We start from the raw sequence: 16,568 nt of genomic DNA on the forward strand, positions 1-16,568 counted from the left end.
TGCATGCTCTGTTGCTGGTTTACAACACTAATGCTCTGTGCTTTCCTCTCTGAGCACACTGGTACATGCTACAGACTCTGCATCTGTAGAATTTAACTTCAGGTGTTCACCCCCAAACCATCTTAAACTTGCAGCTGCCTTGGGCTGGTTATCCCCCAGGCCACTGCCCACAGATGCATCGGTCTGGGGGTGTTGATGAATCTACCTTCTGCAGGTCCAGCAGGCTCCCTCACTGGGCTCTTGCTTGTGCTTCTAGGACATCAGACCCTCACCTGCTTAGCATTGCTATGAGGTCTGTGTTGTTATCTCAGCTGCAACCCTCCAAAGTGCTGAAGCACCACTCCCGTATCCCCCAACTAGTCATGTTTCATTATTGACAGTGTGCATCTTAGGATATTTACATCTCAAGGTACTTGCAGGGGATGGTAGTGGTGCACCACCAAGACCTAAATTTGGTTGCTTTCACTGACTTTTTTTTTTGGACATTTTGACATTTCAGGTATTAAAAACCTGTTGGGTGGCCATATAAATTTGTTTAATAAATAATAATTGTGTTTCTAGCTGCTGTGGGGGGGTTGATGGGTTTTTGTATTGTGGACTTCAATTCTGTAAGCCACCCGGAGTCACCATGTATGAGTTGGGCAGCCGTATAAATTTGTTTAATAAATAAAATAAATAAAAAGAACACAGTTGCGTTAGCCAAAAAAGAGGCATTACTGTATTTGAGAGTATAGGCAGATACTAAACATAACACAGGTTTACAAGTGTCTGAGCGGTTTCAGAGCAATGAGTTTATCACTGGTGGCTCTTTGGCTGCTCAGCTATAAAGAAAGGCTACCTTGTGTTCATGCTGAGAGGTCTGTTTCTCAGCCTAAAAGAGGGGCTGTACCTTACCATTCAGTGACCTTATCTGAGGGCCTGATCTCTCTCTCTCCTAAGGTTTGGGCAATAGACTTGGATCTGTGCTATAGCGATCACCTGGCTATGACCCAGGTCGTGCTGCACGTAACCCAAGGGACCTTAGACTGTGGACTGAGCCGCTTCCAAGTACAATTAATTCCAAAGAAACCACGTGGCCTCCATCTCCAGAATGAAGACACCCAACCCGTAAGTGATGTTCTTGTCAAATGATGAAGCAAATATACTAACGGATCTACAGATGAGCAGTTAGGGGCCAAGGCAAGGTTGGTTACCCCTTTGTGTAATGCACTGCTGTCCTGGGCCATCCTCCCACTTCGCTATGGACATAACAGTGTGGCCCCATCAGTGTTCCCAGTTTTTCCACCTGCTAATGAACAATAAGTTGTAATTTACTAATCAATTGCTTAAAAATACACTTGGAAATCACCAGTTCCAACCCAAAGCTGTGCCTGATGTTTTGTGTTAGGTTAGTATAACTCAGGGTTCCTCAACCTTGGCAACTCTAAGCTGTGTGGACTTCAACTCCCAAAGCTGGCTGGGGAATTCTGGGAGTTGAAGTCCGCACAGCTTAGAGTTGCCAAGGTTGAGGAACCCTGGTAGAACTGGAGTATCCTGAGTATCTTAATGGATGGGGCCCTTGGCTTCTTAGCAGAAGACAGTGCCTTTGCTGTTTTTTTCTCCTGGGCAGCAAACTATCTTGGGCTGGTCCTGCAAATGTCTTGCCATTGATGAACATTTGGAAAGCTTTTTAAAGCCTAACTCATCATCTTACAGTATTGGTTTATCACATTCACAAGAAAATGGGGGCTGAAAATATTTGCAAGTGAGAATGTTTCCTGGCCTTTTTCGGCATCTGCTGGTATCTATGGATGGAATATGTGGTTCGCTATCTACCTGCCTTTTCTTCAGACTCAGTCTTCTTTTAGCTTATCGTTCATGACAAAGGCCAGACCAATTGCAGCTGGTCTTGGTTTTCTTCCACAAGTCTTTGCCTTATATCAGGAAGAGCATTTTGAAGTTGGAGGGACCCTGATGAATGTCACTTCCGATATAGAACCTCCAACCTCTATATGTTTGGACTTTGTTGTTTATTCGTCCAGTCGCTTCCGACTCTTCGTGACTTCATGGACCAGCCCACGCCAGAGCTTCCTGTCGGTCGTCAACACCCCCAGCTCCCCCAGGGACGGGTCCGTCACCTCTAGAATACCATCCATCCACCTTGCCCTTGATCGGCCCCTCTTCCTTTTGCCCTCCACTCTCCCTAGCATCAGCATCTTCTCCAGGGTGTCCTGTCTTCTCATTATGTGGCCAAAGTATTTCAGTTTTGCCTTTAATAACATTCCCTCAAGTGAGCAGTCTGGCTTTATTTCCTGGAGGATGGACTGGTTTGATCTTCTGGCAGTCCAAGGCACTCTCAGGATTTTCCTCCAACACCACAGTTCAAAAGCATCTATCTTCCTTCTCTCAGCCTTCCTTATGGTCCAGCTCTCGCAGCCGTATGTTACTACGGGGAACACCATTGCTTTAACTATGCGGACCTTTGTTGTCAGTGTGATGTCTCTGCTCTTAACTATTTTATCGAGATTGGTCACTGCTCTTCTCCCAAGGATTAAGCGTCTTCTGATTTCCTGACTGCAGTCAGCATCTGCAGTAATCTTTGCACCTAGAAATACAAAGTCTTTCACTGCTTCTACATTTTCTCCCTCTGTTTGCCAGTTATCAATCAAGCCGGTTGCCATAATCTTGGTTTTTTTGAGGTTTAGCTGCAAACCAGCTCTTGCATTTTCTTCTTTCACATTCATCATAAGGCTCCTCAGTTCCTCTTCGCTTTCAGCCATCAAAGTGGTATCATCTGCATATCTGAGATTGTTAATGTTTCTTCCAGCGATTTTAACTCCAGCCTTGGATTCCTCAAGCCCAGCAGGTCGCATGATGTGTTTTGCATACAAGTTGAATAGGTAGGGTGAGAGTATACAGCCCTGCTGTACTCCTTTCCCAATCTTAAACCAGTCCGTTGTTCTGTGGTCTGTTCTTACTGTTGCTACTTGGTCATATACAGATTCCTCAGGAGGCAGACAAGATGACTTGGTATCCCCATACCACTAAGAACTTGCCACAATTTGTTATGGTCCACACAGTCAAAGGCTTTAGAATAGTCAATAAAACAGAAATAGATGTTTTTCTGAAACTTCCTGGCCTTTTCCATTATCCATCGGATATTGGCAATTTGGTCCCTAGTTCCTCTGCCTTTTCTAAACCCAGCTTGTGCATCTGGCAATTCTCGCTCCATGAATTGCTGGAGTCTACCTTGCAGGATCTTGAGCATTACCTTACTGGCATGTGAAATGAGTGCCACTGTTCGATAGTTTGAACATTCTTTAGTGTTTCCCTTTTTTGGTATGGGGATATAAGTTGATTTTTTCCAATCTGATGGCCATTCTTGTATTTTCCAAATTTGCTGGCGTATAGCATGCATTACCTTGACAGCATCATCTTGCAAGATTTTGAACAGTTCAGCTGGGATGCCGTCGCCTCCTGCTGCCTTGTTATTAGCCATGTTTCTTAAGGCCCATTCAACCTTACTCTTCAGGATGTCTGGCTCTAGCTCACTGACCACACCATCAAAGCTATCCCCCATATTGTTATCCTTCCTATACAGGTCTTCTGTATATTCTTGCCACCTTTTCTTGATCTCTTCTTCTTCTGTTAGGTCCTTGCCATCTTTGTTTTTGATCGTACCCATTTTTGCCTGGAATTTACCTCCGATGTGTCTAATTTTCTGGAAGAGGTCTCTTGTCCTTCCTATTCTATTGTCTTCTTCCACTTCCGCGCATTGCTTGTTTAAAAATAATTCCTTATCTCTTCTGGCTAACCTCTGGAATTTTGCATTTAATTGGCCATATCTCCCCCTATCACTGTTGCCTTTTGCTTTCCTTCTTTCTTGGGCTACTTCTAGTGTCTCAGCAGACAGCCATTTTGCCTTCTTGGTTTTCTCTTTCTTTGGGATGTATTTTGTCGCCGCCTCCTGAACAATGCTGCGAACTTCTGTCCAGAGTTCTTCCGGGACCCTATCTACTAAGTCCAGTCCCTTAAATCTATTCTTCACCTCCACTGCATATTCCTTAGGAATATTAGTGAGCTCATATCTAGCTGATCTGTGGGTCTTCCCTAATCTCTTGAGTCTGATCCTAAATTGTGCAAGAAGAAGTTCGTGATCTGAACTACAGTCAGCTCCAGGTCTTGTTTTTACCGACTGTACAGATGTCCGCCACCTTTGGCTGCAAAGGATGTAGTCAATCTGATTTCGGTGTTGTCCATCTGGTGAAGTCCATGTATAAAGCCGTCTCTTAGGTTGTTGGAAGAGAGTGTTTGTTATGCAGAGTGAATTGTCTTGGCAAAATTCTATCAGCCTGTGTCCTGCTTCGTTTTGTTCTCCCAGGCCATACTTACCTGTAATTCCAGGTGTCATTTGACTGCCCACCTTAGCATTCCAGTCTCCTGTGATGAAAATAACATCTCTTTTAGGTGTGTTGTCCAGTAGGGGCTGCAGATCCTCATAGAACTGCTCTACTTCAGCTTCTTCAGCATTTGTGGTTGGGGCGTATATTTGGATCACTGTGATGTTAGATGGCTTGCCCTGAATTCGAATTGAGATCATTCTGTCGTTTTTTGGATTGTATCCAAGCACTGCTTTAGCCACTTTACTATTAATTATGAAGGCTACTCCATTTCTTCTGTGGTCCTCTTGTCCACAGTAGTAGATCTGGTGGTCATTTGATGTGAAGTGGCCAATTCCAGTCCATTTCAGTTCACTGACGCCCAAAATGTCTATCTTTAATCTTGACATCTCACCAATAACCACATCCAATTTGCCCTGGCTCATAGATCTTACATTCCAGGTTCCAATGGTGTGTTGATCCTTAGAACATCGGATTTGCCGTTCACCACCAGCACCGTCGGCCGCTAGCCGTCCTTTCGCTTTGAGCTAGCTGCGTCATCATGTCTGGGCTAGTTGAACTCATCCTCTGTTCCTCCCCAGTAGCATTTTGACCATCTTCCGACCTGGGGGTCTCATCTTCCGATGGTATACCGACATATCTCTGGTTGTACTGATCCATTTAGTTTTCACGGCAAGAATACTGGGGTGGGTTGCCATTACCTTCCCCAGGGATCGCATTTAGTCTGACCTCTCTGTCATGACCTTCCCGTCTTGGGTGGCCCTTCACGGGTTAGCTCATGGCATCTCTGAGGTGCTCAAGCTCCAGCACCACGACAAGGTAACGATCCTTTGCTGAAGATATGTTTGGACTACAGCTCTCAAAATTCCCAGGTGGCATGTTCAATGGCTGACTGGAAATCCATCTTTCCTGGGAATTCTGGGAATTGCAGTCAACACATTTATAGGTTACCAGATATGGGAAAGCTGCTTTCTAGCCAGATTTTATACATTCCCCAAAGTGTCCAAGCTTTGAAATGTCAAGATTAATGAGCTCTTGGTCTGTTCTTCTCAAGCTACTACCTGGAGTAAGAGGAGTAAATGAGATATGATTCGTCCCAGTTACAGGTATTAGAGATGGAAAGTAATGAAGTAGCAGTTCTTTAAAATCTGTCAATATTAATGCATATTTGTCACTTTTGACCTGTAAACCACCATCAGCACATCATTTCTTCTTTTCCTTTCCAGTCCTGCTTGTTCAGCCAGACATTTGGGGTAAAACAGGGGACCTACCGTGTCAGAGCAATCTTTTAAAGAACCAGAGGAAACAGAGACAAATCTTTTTACAGTGCATGATCTATAATGAATGATTAAGTAAAAACACTTTATGTGAAATTATGATGTTAATAATGCTTCTGTCCTTGCGAATTTATTACGTGTTCACCAGGCTGCTTGCTTTGATTTTGATAAAATGGAGCAGTGACCGAGTACGAGTGATGGTTTTTATTTTTAGAAATCCCCTTTGCAAGAGCAAATTTCCTAGATGCTGCCGCTACTGTAATTATGTACAAAACCAATCACTCATTATACTTAGGATACATTATCTTTGAGACAGATGAGGCTAAATAAGCAAGACATTAATAATTCATCCGGCAGTTCATTATGCATGTGTTTGTCTGCTTTGTAGCTGAAATAAGCACCTCATCAAACCAATGCCTGCGCTTAAACAATAGTTTGGTGTTATTGCTGTTACATTCAAGTTTACGCTTGTTAAACTGCTATTTGGATTATTTTATCAAGCATTCGTTTATTTTATTTGCCGCCGCCGTTTGCCCGAAACAGATTTCTCAAAACTTTGGGTACCTGTTTTGAAAGCCTCTGTTTTAGCCAACTGGTCCCAGAGGGAAGGGGACCCTTCGGAGAGACAGCCTGCCCCCATCCTTTGCCCACTTGCTTGTCTCATAATATTGCATGCGTGGCACAAGTGTGCAAGGAGAGAGCAGGGTGCTGGGTGCCATGCTGGTGAGCAGTTTCATGTGACAAATAACACTTGAGAATGACAGATTTGGGGTGAGATGACAGAAGGCTGGGGTTGGTAGCCATAGTACCCTTCCATTAGATTAGAGGGCTAGTTTAAAAATCTCTCCTAATCCCTCCAACATTTATGTATTTATTTATTCATGTCAGAAGCATCACAATTAAAATAAATGAAATCCCTTCAATGTTACCATTCTTATATGGCAAAAATAAACCTCCTGCAGAATATCAGCAAAAGCTGCTCAACCACACATGCTACGAAGCTCCCAAAACTGCCTTTCTACATATGGCACATTTTGAAGCCTGCCTGCGACCCACTGAAATCCAGCTCTTTAGTGGATTATCACCAGAATGACTTGGCAGACACCAGCTAGCATGGCTGAAACCCCTTGGCTCTTCCCCCACTACTTTCTGCCAACAACCGGACACAATTTTGCTTACCACGGTTTTGCTTACGTATTATTAACCTTCTTGATGTCGTAATAGCCCGTCAGTGGCACATCGGTGGGCAGCCGGCAGCCCCCCAGTCACTCTACAGGCCCCAGGGTCCTCTCCGAGTCAGCAGTGAAACTCCCAAAATTGGCACAAGGATTTCCTCCCATTTTGTGATGGGATGCACACAAAAATTGAACTGCCAGCCAAAATAGGCTTGCCACAGTGGGTTATTTATGTATTTGTTTTAAATACCTCCCCTACTCAGGAGGGGAAAAGAAAAAAATTTGGCTGTGCCTGCCATTGTCCCACTCAGGGTTACTGTTTGGCCCTGAAAAATGCCCATCCCTGCCGGAGGACGTTTTAGGAAAAGGAAGAGGAGGAAGAAGTGGCAGTGGTAGTGGGTAGTCACGGTGAGAAAGCACGTGTTTGACTGAAACCTTAAGACCAATTTTAACATTTTGCTGTGTGTATGAGACACAGAAAAATGTCTGTCTGTATGTCTAATGTACGCATGAGAGCTCCTGAGCGCTCAAACAAGTTCTCAGCAATTTAGGGCTGGTGGAGATATTTGGAAGGAAGGGTGCTCTCACAACATGATTGCCATGGGGGTGTGGGACGGTTACAATTCCTTTCAGAAGGCAGCCTGGAGAGGTGGCTTCCGTAGACTTTCTACTGCCTCAGTTGACTTCTGCCATATTTTTCTGGACAGGTGGGGTGGACACCCTTCCAAACTGAACTCTGGCCTGCAGACACAGCATTGTTATTTTCTAAGAATGCTTCTTGGGTATTTATTCTGGAAATAAAGATTAAGCTTGGGGCTGGATACTTGCTGTGAGCTTCCCATGTATTTAGTTGTTTGAATTAAAGGGATCTAAAAGCAGTAAAATGAAATCAGGTGGGCGATGTAGCCAGGTGGGTGCCAAGGGAAGTGTCCCTAGGCATGCAGGGCATCCTGGCATCATGCTGGAGACTAAGGGGCTAGATCATTCTTCTGAGAGATGACCCAAGAAAAGGAAAGGAATAAACACTGATGTCAAGGGTGGCAGAAGGTGTGGGGGGGGGTTGGGTGGTGGTGGTTAGATCTCTGTGGTATAGCAGGTGCGTAGAGTTTCAGATTTCCAGACACTGAACGATAACAACAGAACAGTTCTCCCCTGTCTATTGAAGGCAGCTTGCTTAACCAGGAGTGGCTTTGAACTCTGTTAAGTTCTAATCCTTTTTCAAAAAAGAATTCTGAGATCTGGAATACTTCAATTCTGTGACTTTTGTACCAGACACCTACTGGTAGATTCCAAGGTTCTAGGGGGGAAAAAGATCATGTCTGAAATCTCCCAGTCCTGGTTTATATAATACAGCCCTTTCATGTTTATTCTGGACCCTACCTGAACTCTTGCATCAAGAAAAGCCGTATTCAGAGTTGAACCATGAAGTAACTTTGGGTTTATTATCATTGCGGAGTGATGTTCAATGTGGTGTGGAGAGATTTGGACCACCCCCACCCCCACCCCCACCCAGCCTAAGTTTCCTTACAGGGTTATTGGTAGGAAAAAATTGTGAGGGGCCTTTGAAAGGTCTGAAGTGGGCTTGGAATCTCTCCAAGCAGAAATCTAGATCTCTGTAGCTTGCGCACTGTGTAGCTTTCAGCCTCTGCGTGAGACAATGAGCGGCATAAAAGTTTCTCAGAGTACTTAGGTTTACTTCAAATTTATAGGACAAGATGTGGAGGGATTTAATACCTGTTCTTGAGGGTGCAAGGTTTTTCAGGTTGTATGTAACTCAGTTTGAAATTCCACTTGGCCGCTCCGGTGGGGCTGGCAGGCTTCTGCCTCCTTTGGGAGACGTGAGCCCTGTTGGGTCTAGAACTGCCTCGTGCCTCCTCCATCGGGCCACTGAGGGCTGGACTGTATCCTTGTGGGAGAGCCTTCCCACATGCTGTGCTGTTTGGACACCAGCCTCCAACTCTTATAATCCTTAAGCTGCCGGGGGGAACAGAAACTGAACTGGTCCAGAGGGCACCCGGTTGGGAAAGCTGCAGAGAGCCCTCTGCCTAAGGGGCCTGTAGTCTGGCAGTAGGCGTGTGGACAGGCCTTAATTAATGGGGACGCCTTCCTGAGTTACGGCCGTAACCCCCACGCTTTATCTGTGTTCATCTGACTCGTTGCAAAGGCCGAGATTTGTTTCATTGAGGAAGAAGAAATATGCCACGGGGCTTAAGATTTAGCTGCTCCTGTATAGACGTGCACTGCCTTGAAGCCGGACTCTCTCAGGGATTCGTCAGCGTTAACCCTTTTTCTTTTTCTTTTGCCAGACTTCGGTGGTTAGCCGCTACGTTATCATGAGCAGTTCTATTAAGAATACCAACCTTTCCTTCATTTACTATAATGTTTTCCTCCAGATGTGCAAGGCTCATGGGATTGGATATGATGTGCAGGTAGGGAGGTTGTGTGCTTTAATTTCAGTGAAATAGCAATAGGAGAGTAAGGATGGGGAAGATATAGTGGTTAGACCCGTAAAATGTGTGAATCACACATTAACTAGTTTGGGAAAAGAATCTCCACCTTTTTGTCCCCTATGATTTCCTAATCCATTGGAAGTTTGACGAAATCTGTGATTGTGTGCTTTTATTAAAATAGTTCAGATACTGAAATTCTGCTTTCAGATCATTAGGACTTGGAAGAAGATGGGAGGAGGAGGGAGTTACAAATACATAAATCTGGTTTCCAAGCACTTCTCTTGCTGAATTCTTGACCACCATCAGCTTGGAAGTGAAAATCTGTCAGGCCTGCTCTTAAATTAATTTCTTCTTAAATCACATAATGTAGCTTAGCACGTGATCTCAGCAAAGTGTATGTTTATAATTTCCAGGCACAGTAAAAAGCTTAACATCTTTCCCCTCTCAACAGCTAAAAGAAGGAACCGTTTTTGTCTTGTTTGAAGACCAGAAAAGACACACATTTGGAATGGTGTAAGTTCCCAAGAGAGAACAGTAGCATTGCCGGACCAGGGTTTCTCAACCTCAGCAACTTTAAGATGGGTGGACTTCAACTCCCAGAATTGGTATGCTGGATGGGGAATTCTGGGATTTGAAGTCCACCCATCTTAAAGTTGCTGAGGTTGAGAAACCCTGTGCTAGACCTTGAAGGTCCTATAGTTTAAGACTCTTTCTCCCTGCTCTTTGCTGATGGCAAATCTTCTGAAAGATTAAACACCCAAGAAAATGGCTCATTCACAGACACTTATGGCTAAGGCACAGAATTGTGTAAGGAAAGCCAGATTAAAAATATCCATAACTAGTTTTACCTATTAACTATTCCTCATGAGCAACAACAGCCCAAGACTCACCAAAACAGTTGAACTCCCGTTTTAATAGTGGATCTTAGAAACCACAAGTTTCCAACAGAATGCTCTGCTGTTACAGGTAGTCCTTGACTTACAACCACAACTGGGACCGAAATTTCTGTTCCTAAGCGATGCAGTTGTAAAGTGAGACACCACATGACTGCATCATTTAGTGACAGCAATCCTGGCACTCCACATTGCCGTCATTAAGCGAATTCCACCTGTCATTAGCTGAGGACCCACCCCAATCCAAGCCATTCCAGGCGTGGTCCCTCCCAGCCCCGAGCCTCAGTAAGGTAAGGGGCTGCCTCCAACTCCCCGCACCCATCTATCTCCCCCCCCGATCTCTGCCCTTGCAGCACACCTGCCTTGCGGGGCAGCAAGCAGCCCCAAAACCACACAGCTCTGGGGCTGTTTCCCCGCCCTGGGAAGCCACAGCTGCCCCAGCCACAGTCACCTTCGCCACAGTGCACTCCGAGACCCCTGCCCCCTGCGCTCCACCGCCCCAGCTCACCTTCGCCATCTTCTTGCTCCCGCTGCTGATGAGGCGTTCCCAGCTTTGGTTTGGCTGCAAAAAAAAAAAAAAGCCCAAAGCAGCCTCTGCTTGAAATTGGGGTGACAGAGCACAGGGCGGCAGGGGGCCAGAAGGGCATAGATGGGGGAGAGAGAGGTGGGTGAGAAGCACCCCTGCGGGCAGGATGCCAAGCGTCTGAATTTTGATCACGTGACCATGGGGGTGCTGCAACGGCTGTCACTTCGGGGACCGGTTGTAAGTCCCTTTGTTCAGCACCACCGTATCTTCGAACAGTCACTGAATGAATGGTCGTAAGTCGAGAACTATGTGTAATAATACTAGGGTTTTCATACCACCAGTGATACCTGTTCATAGACTTGAAATGCTTTACAAAAGGTAGGACTCTCATGTTTCGAATGACTCCACCATTTGCCCTCCTCCATTACTTGATTAATAAAAAATATTTATTACACAAATCCTTTTTACTGACAAGTTAAAATGGAGCCTCATCTTTCATATCTCCCTGAAGATTGCCACCTTACGAGATTGAAAATATTCATTAAATTCCACCATCTGACAGGCCCAAACGAGAGGGCGATTGTTTTTGAGTGTGCAAATAGAATCATTGGCAAAGACGTTTCTTTGGATATCATTAACAGAACAATTGCAGAACATCTCCAGGGGGTCCTCGTGACCTTTGCTCAGCATCTCTTCATCATCTATCAAGAATTATCAGTACCTAATATGCATGCCGAGACCAATTTTAAGGTGAGGTGTTAATTAACTAACGATCCCAGTTAAATTTCTGTTCAAGCACAGAAAACACCTCATGCTGTATTATAAGCAAGTGCTAAACCATCCTGGGTTCTGCTCGTAGCAGCACATATTTTACAGCATGTAGGTCAATATTGTGAGATTCCCAGTGAATGTATTAGTTAAATTTAAGAGTTTGGGGTATGGAAGCATGGTTTAGCTTGGGCTGAGAGCGATTGGTGCTGTGTATTTGTTTTAAAAAAATCCCTTCTCTAGCGTGAATGGCTAGCTCCAGAGGAAATTAGATTTTCATTTTGCATATATCCACTCTTGGATTTGCTAATTGGAGAGGCAAAATATGCTCTCCTCCCCAAAGACTTCTCCTATTGATTCATCAAATGAAACTGTTGAGATGTTTGAAATATTAAAACTCATCCATTAGGAGGAGGCAAATAAATAGGCCCATTTATGTTCCGAAAGCCATTCATGGGTGATGGCTGTAAGCCCAGCACTCGCACTTGGACAGTCTCTGCCCAATATTATGGGTATTGAAGCAAGACTCAACTGGGTTTGTGCATCTACCACTTTGGGAGCCCTAGTGGGGTGCTACAGTTGAAGAACTGGGCATCTCCGGAGACATTTTTATCAGGAGTGGTGGTGCTTTGTGAATGGCCACCCAGCAGTAGCTCAGCTCCAGTCGGCCTCTGTTATATTTCCAACCTGTGCTGCCCACTGTCAATGTTAAGCATTGCATTTTGCGTGCTACAGCATGGTGGTGGCTTGGTTCCTATTGCAAATGTCCAGGTGCTGCCAATTAAACCCACCCAGAGAGAGTGGGCAAAGGTTAGGGGGGGGGGCGGGTGGCCCAGTGCCAGCAGCAATAATGAATGATGAGCTGGAAGGCAGTGGTCCATCTCAACCCCAGGGATGGCACCGTGAAGAAGGCCCACACACACGCAGGTGTCCACAGGGGATGTCAAAAAGTAAAGATGGCCTCTTGATTGTGTGGCCATGGCCTCCGTAACAGCTTACGTGACACCACTCCACCCTGGTTGACATCTCTGCATGCATGCCTGGCACTGATTCTAGCATATACTTAGTACTTCAGGCAGGTGGGATTCTGAAAGATGAAGCCCAGTCTACCTGAATGGAAACAAGTCCAAAAATTAGAAGATGCCATTTGCCAATCCAGGCAACCTGTTAATTCTTTGTAAAGATTCTGGAAAATGTTGAAGTTTCTAGGAACCAAGACTTATGCCCAAAATTTGACATTGGTTACAAGTCGGAGGTGTAACTTTCAGATGACGGGAGCTTCAGATTTGGATGACACTATAAGCCAACGAACGTGGATAAAAAACCACGTGCACCAGGAGGGATGGGGTGAAATGTGGTGCGCTTTCCTTGGCTTAGCATCTTCTGTCAACATAGCCTTGTGTGAATGCCCATTATGGTCGGTCCAGCAGCCAAAGTGTGAGTGGGACGTTTGGTGGGAAGATCTCCGGGTGTAACATGCAGCATCTCCACCTCTTTCCAGGGAGCAGTCCAAGAAGTTGAGAGGATCTTGGGAGTTACAGAACAGAACAAGTTAAAATTTGAAGAGGAGAAGGAGGCCTTAAGAGCAGAAACACCCACAAAATAGTTAGTAAACCTTCCTTCTCTTCTCATAGCATCTTCAAATAATCCTTTTGCATTTCTTTTCCACAAATCACACTTCATGCACTTTGCCTGTATAGGTGACCGATGGGCTGGCCCACAAAACATTTATTTTTCCTCAGGATAGTTGAGCCTAGGGCTTTAAAAAATATAGTTAGTTTGGCATGACTGTATGCCCCTTGGAAGAGAAAAAAAAGTATCTAACACAGCGTTTCTCAACCTTGGCAACTTTAAGATGTGGCTGGGGAATTCTGGGAGTTGAAGTCCACACCTCTGAAAGTTGCCAAGGCTGAGAAACACATCTCTGAACAGAATGAAATTGGTAAGTTCCCTTCCTCCATAACATCCTCTTGGTTATGTGTTTAAGATTTAATACAGATTGTTACAACTCTTAATTCAGGCAATTTATATAAATAAATACATAGACAAAGAAGCATCTGCTCTCTTTTAGGGCAAAGTAACACTAATTGTTGAAAGTTATTAATTCTTTTAGTAGTAGAAGAAATATTTGAACATTGATTGTTAAGGTATATTTTTATGTCTTCCTGTAGGTTAAAGTCTGTTCTTCATGCTTTGAGTTTCTCACTATACATCTTCAAATTCTTCATCTTTTGAAGTGTTCCACATTTACAGTTGTAAATCTGCAGTTGAATTTTGGATTTTGCAAAACCACATTTAATGAAGATAAGTAGATCTCAGTAGTGACCCAGGTTTTTCAAACTGTTGATATGAGATTAGATTTCTTCTTCGTGGGTTTACGTGAATATTGATTTATTCCTCCAATAAAATGCAATACATTTATATTGAAAAAAATTATTTTCTAGTTGTCTTGGATGTGGGGGACCCTTCTAATTTCTAAGATATGGGTACATTAACCTTAACTCCATTTTTCCCTTAAAGGAATATCTTTTTAAAATGCAACTGTTGCATGGAAAAGCAAGCCGAAGTTTTCCTGTGTTTCAGTGGATGACAATATAGTCTACTCAGAAGTCAGATCCACTGCGTTCAAGGCGCCATATTCCCATACATTTTCCAATGGGATATGTCAATAATCCGTAAGAACTGAAGGAAAATTATGAGGAACGGTCAGCCGAGGGCTTTATGTTCTGTACCAGGTCACATTGCAAACAGTTTCACACTTCACAAATGTTTCTGGAGCTGTTCCATTACTCAAAAAAATGTAAGCATATTTGGAGGTAATTATTGCTATGTTCACCTTCATCCATGAATGTTATGCTGAACTAGATTTAAAACCATTATCCAAGTTTGGAGAAACCTATTCTTCACAGTGGCTGCATTCACACAACATACTTAACTAAGTTAAAGTAGTGTCTGCATATACTAAACATGTTGTCAGGGCCAGCCTCGCTTCGCAATAAGACACAGACTCACTTAATGGGTATTAAGGATTTCTGGTTTATTGAAAAACGGGAACGGGGTAGGTAGTGTGGGGGTGCCCCTTTTATACCCTCCTGTATTGCCCCGGGCTTCCCCACCCCTCAATGCCCCGATCCCTCTTGATGGGACCCTTGATGGCTGCCTGGGCGTTTTCCCCGGTGTCTTCTTTTGTCTCCCTGCGACGGTTGTGTCCTCCGGGGCACCATGTGCGTCTTATCTTCATTCCTCTGACGTCTCTCTTTTCAGCTGCTTATGGGTATGAGTGCCTTTGGGTGCTTGTGTTAATCCCTGGTTTGATTATCTCCTTCCTCTTTTCCTTAATGATCATGATCCACGTTGTGAGGCTCTTTGTGCCTTGCAACGGTCATGACACATGTTTAGTTTTGTTTAAAAGTCTAGTGTGTTTGTGAGGCTGGCTGCTTTGGTTGATTTATGATCTAAGGAATTGTGGAAACTCAGACAACAGTTTAATTCAGAAATCAGGCCAAGGGGGTTGTGCGAATCCATTCTAAATATACCCATTCTAAATAATTGGGTGTTATCAGCAAACCTGCCAAAGTTACTGCTACTGTAGCTACTACTACAGTTAATGACAGTTTTAAAAAAATTGGGCTCTTCCCCTTTGTTGTTTGAACAATTTGCCCTGCTCTTTGCTTCTTGTCCTTAAATCTGTGTTTTTCAAACCTGGCCAGCTGGGGAATTCTGGGAGTTGAAGTCCACACATCTTAAAGCTCCCAAGTTTGAAAAACACTCCCTTAAACCAATTGCTGATCTGTAAGATGGAGTCAGGTCCACACCAATCTGGGCAATACCAAGGAAGCTAGAATTACAGAGATTCCAGTAAGATGTTTTAATGCTAGTCTGGGGTACACAATCCAGACCTGCAAAGGAATTGCCCACCTTCGTTTCTAGTGAGTCCATTCAGGCGGAATCTTTTTGATTGATTTGGTGCTGCTTCGGCTTTCTTGTTGCCTGAGCCGAGTTGTCATTTATGAGATAAGCTGTTACCTGACTTGAGTGCCGTCTCTTGCCTGTTTAGGCCAGACAGCCAGGAGGATTGCCTGCCTCTTTGTGAGGACTGGGAGTTGGGAACCCAACATCCTGGGGGTGTCAGGTTATCTTTGCCACAAGAGGCCTGCTAAATTGGAGGGTGTCAGAGAAGGAAAGACAGGCATGAAAATCATACCTAGTTCTCCCCCATAGAATCATGAAGTTGGAAGGGACTGCAAGGATCATGTAATTCAGTGTTTCTCAAACTTGGCATCTTTAAGATGGGTGGAATTCTGGGAGTTGAAGTTCACCCATCACAAAGTTGCCAAGTTCGAGAAACAACGATGTAATCCAACTCTCTGCCACATACAGAAAAACCAGTTGAACCATCCATGAGAGGTGTTTAGCAGCTTCTTAAAACCTCCAGAGATGGAAAACTTCTGTAGGTATTCTCTTCCACTGTTGCACAGATCTTACTGCTGGGAACTTTTTCCTTGTATTTACATTCAAGCTACTTAGCTGCAGCGTATCCCCCCCCCCCAGCCCGCACTTAGTGTCTGTGGCCAGTTGTTCAAGAACATCTTCCCTGTGTCTTCCCTTTATGTATCTGGACGGGGCTAGAGATGTTCCCCAGAGGGAACTTCTGAAGTTTTTTCACATCCTCAAGGTCCTGCATCACCTTTGTCACCCTCCTCTGAAGCTTCTCTAACCAGTCAGTGTCCTTCTGGAAACGCGGCGCCCAGAACCCCGCAGAGCATGACGCCAGGTGTGGCCGTTCCCGGGCAGAGCAGAGCAGCCACGATCTCAGCGTCACTGACGCGATGCTCCACCTACCCAGCCCTGGCTTTGCCCTTCTTGCAGCGCTTCTCGCCCGGAAAGGGGAGACTCAACATCCCTCCCCCGGCTGGGTGCGCGGTCCCTGCCCAGGGTCCAGCTGGCGCAGGAGGGCCGAGCGCCCCCGCCCCCAAACGCCCCCGCCCGCGGCAGGTCAGGGAAGGCGCTCGAGCTCCCCGGGCCGCTCTGTGAACTATCGAAAGGTAAACCTGGATCCAAATTTGTTACTACGATTCGTATCAGTGGCTCCTCGCGCGT

At 44.8% G+C, this 16,568-nt stretch overlaps 1 protein-coding gene across 1 annotated transcript in view; it reads left to right on the forward strand.

The window, feature by feature from the left end:
• The window catches only part of IQCH (IQ motif containing H), an 89,083-nt gene extending 75,194 nt beyond the window's left edge, over positions 1 to 13,889 (forward strand). Inside the window, exons 17-22 of the mRNA XM_063314342.1 lie at positions 940 to 1,107; positions 9,138 to 9,260; positions 9,733 to 9,794; positions 11,342 to 11,450; positions 12,970 to 13,073; positions 13,640 to 13,889. Of these exons, the coding sequence (XP_063170412.1) occupies positions 940 to 1,107; positions 9,138 to 9,260; positions 9,733 to 9,794; positions 11,342 to 11,450; positions 12,970 to 13,073; position 13,640 (567 nt within the window). The 3' untranslated portion in view covers positions 13,641 to 13,889. The remainder of the gene's footprint in view (positions 1 to 939; positions 1,108 to 9,137; positions 9,261 to 9,732; positions 9,795 to 11,341; positions 11,451 to 12,969; positions 13,074 to 13,639) is intronic.
• Positions 13,890 to 16,568: the final 2,679 nt, after the last annotated feature.

The sequence above is a fragment of the Candoia aspera genome, chromosome 13, assembly GCF_035149785.1.
Source record: "Candoia aspera isolate rCanAsp1 chromosome 13, rCanAsp1.hap2, whole genome shotgun sequence".
NCBI lineage: Eukaryota > Metazoa > Chordata > Lepidosauria > Squamata > Boidae > Candoia > Candoia aspera.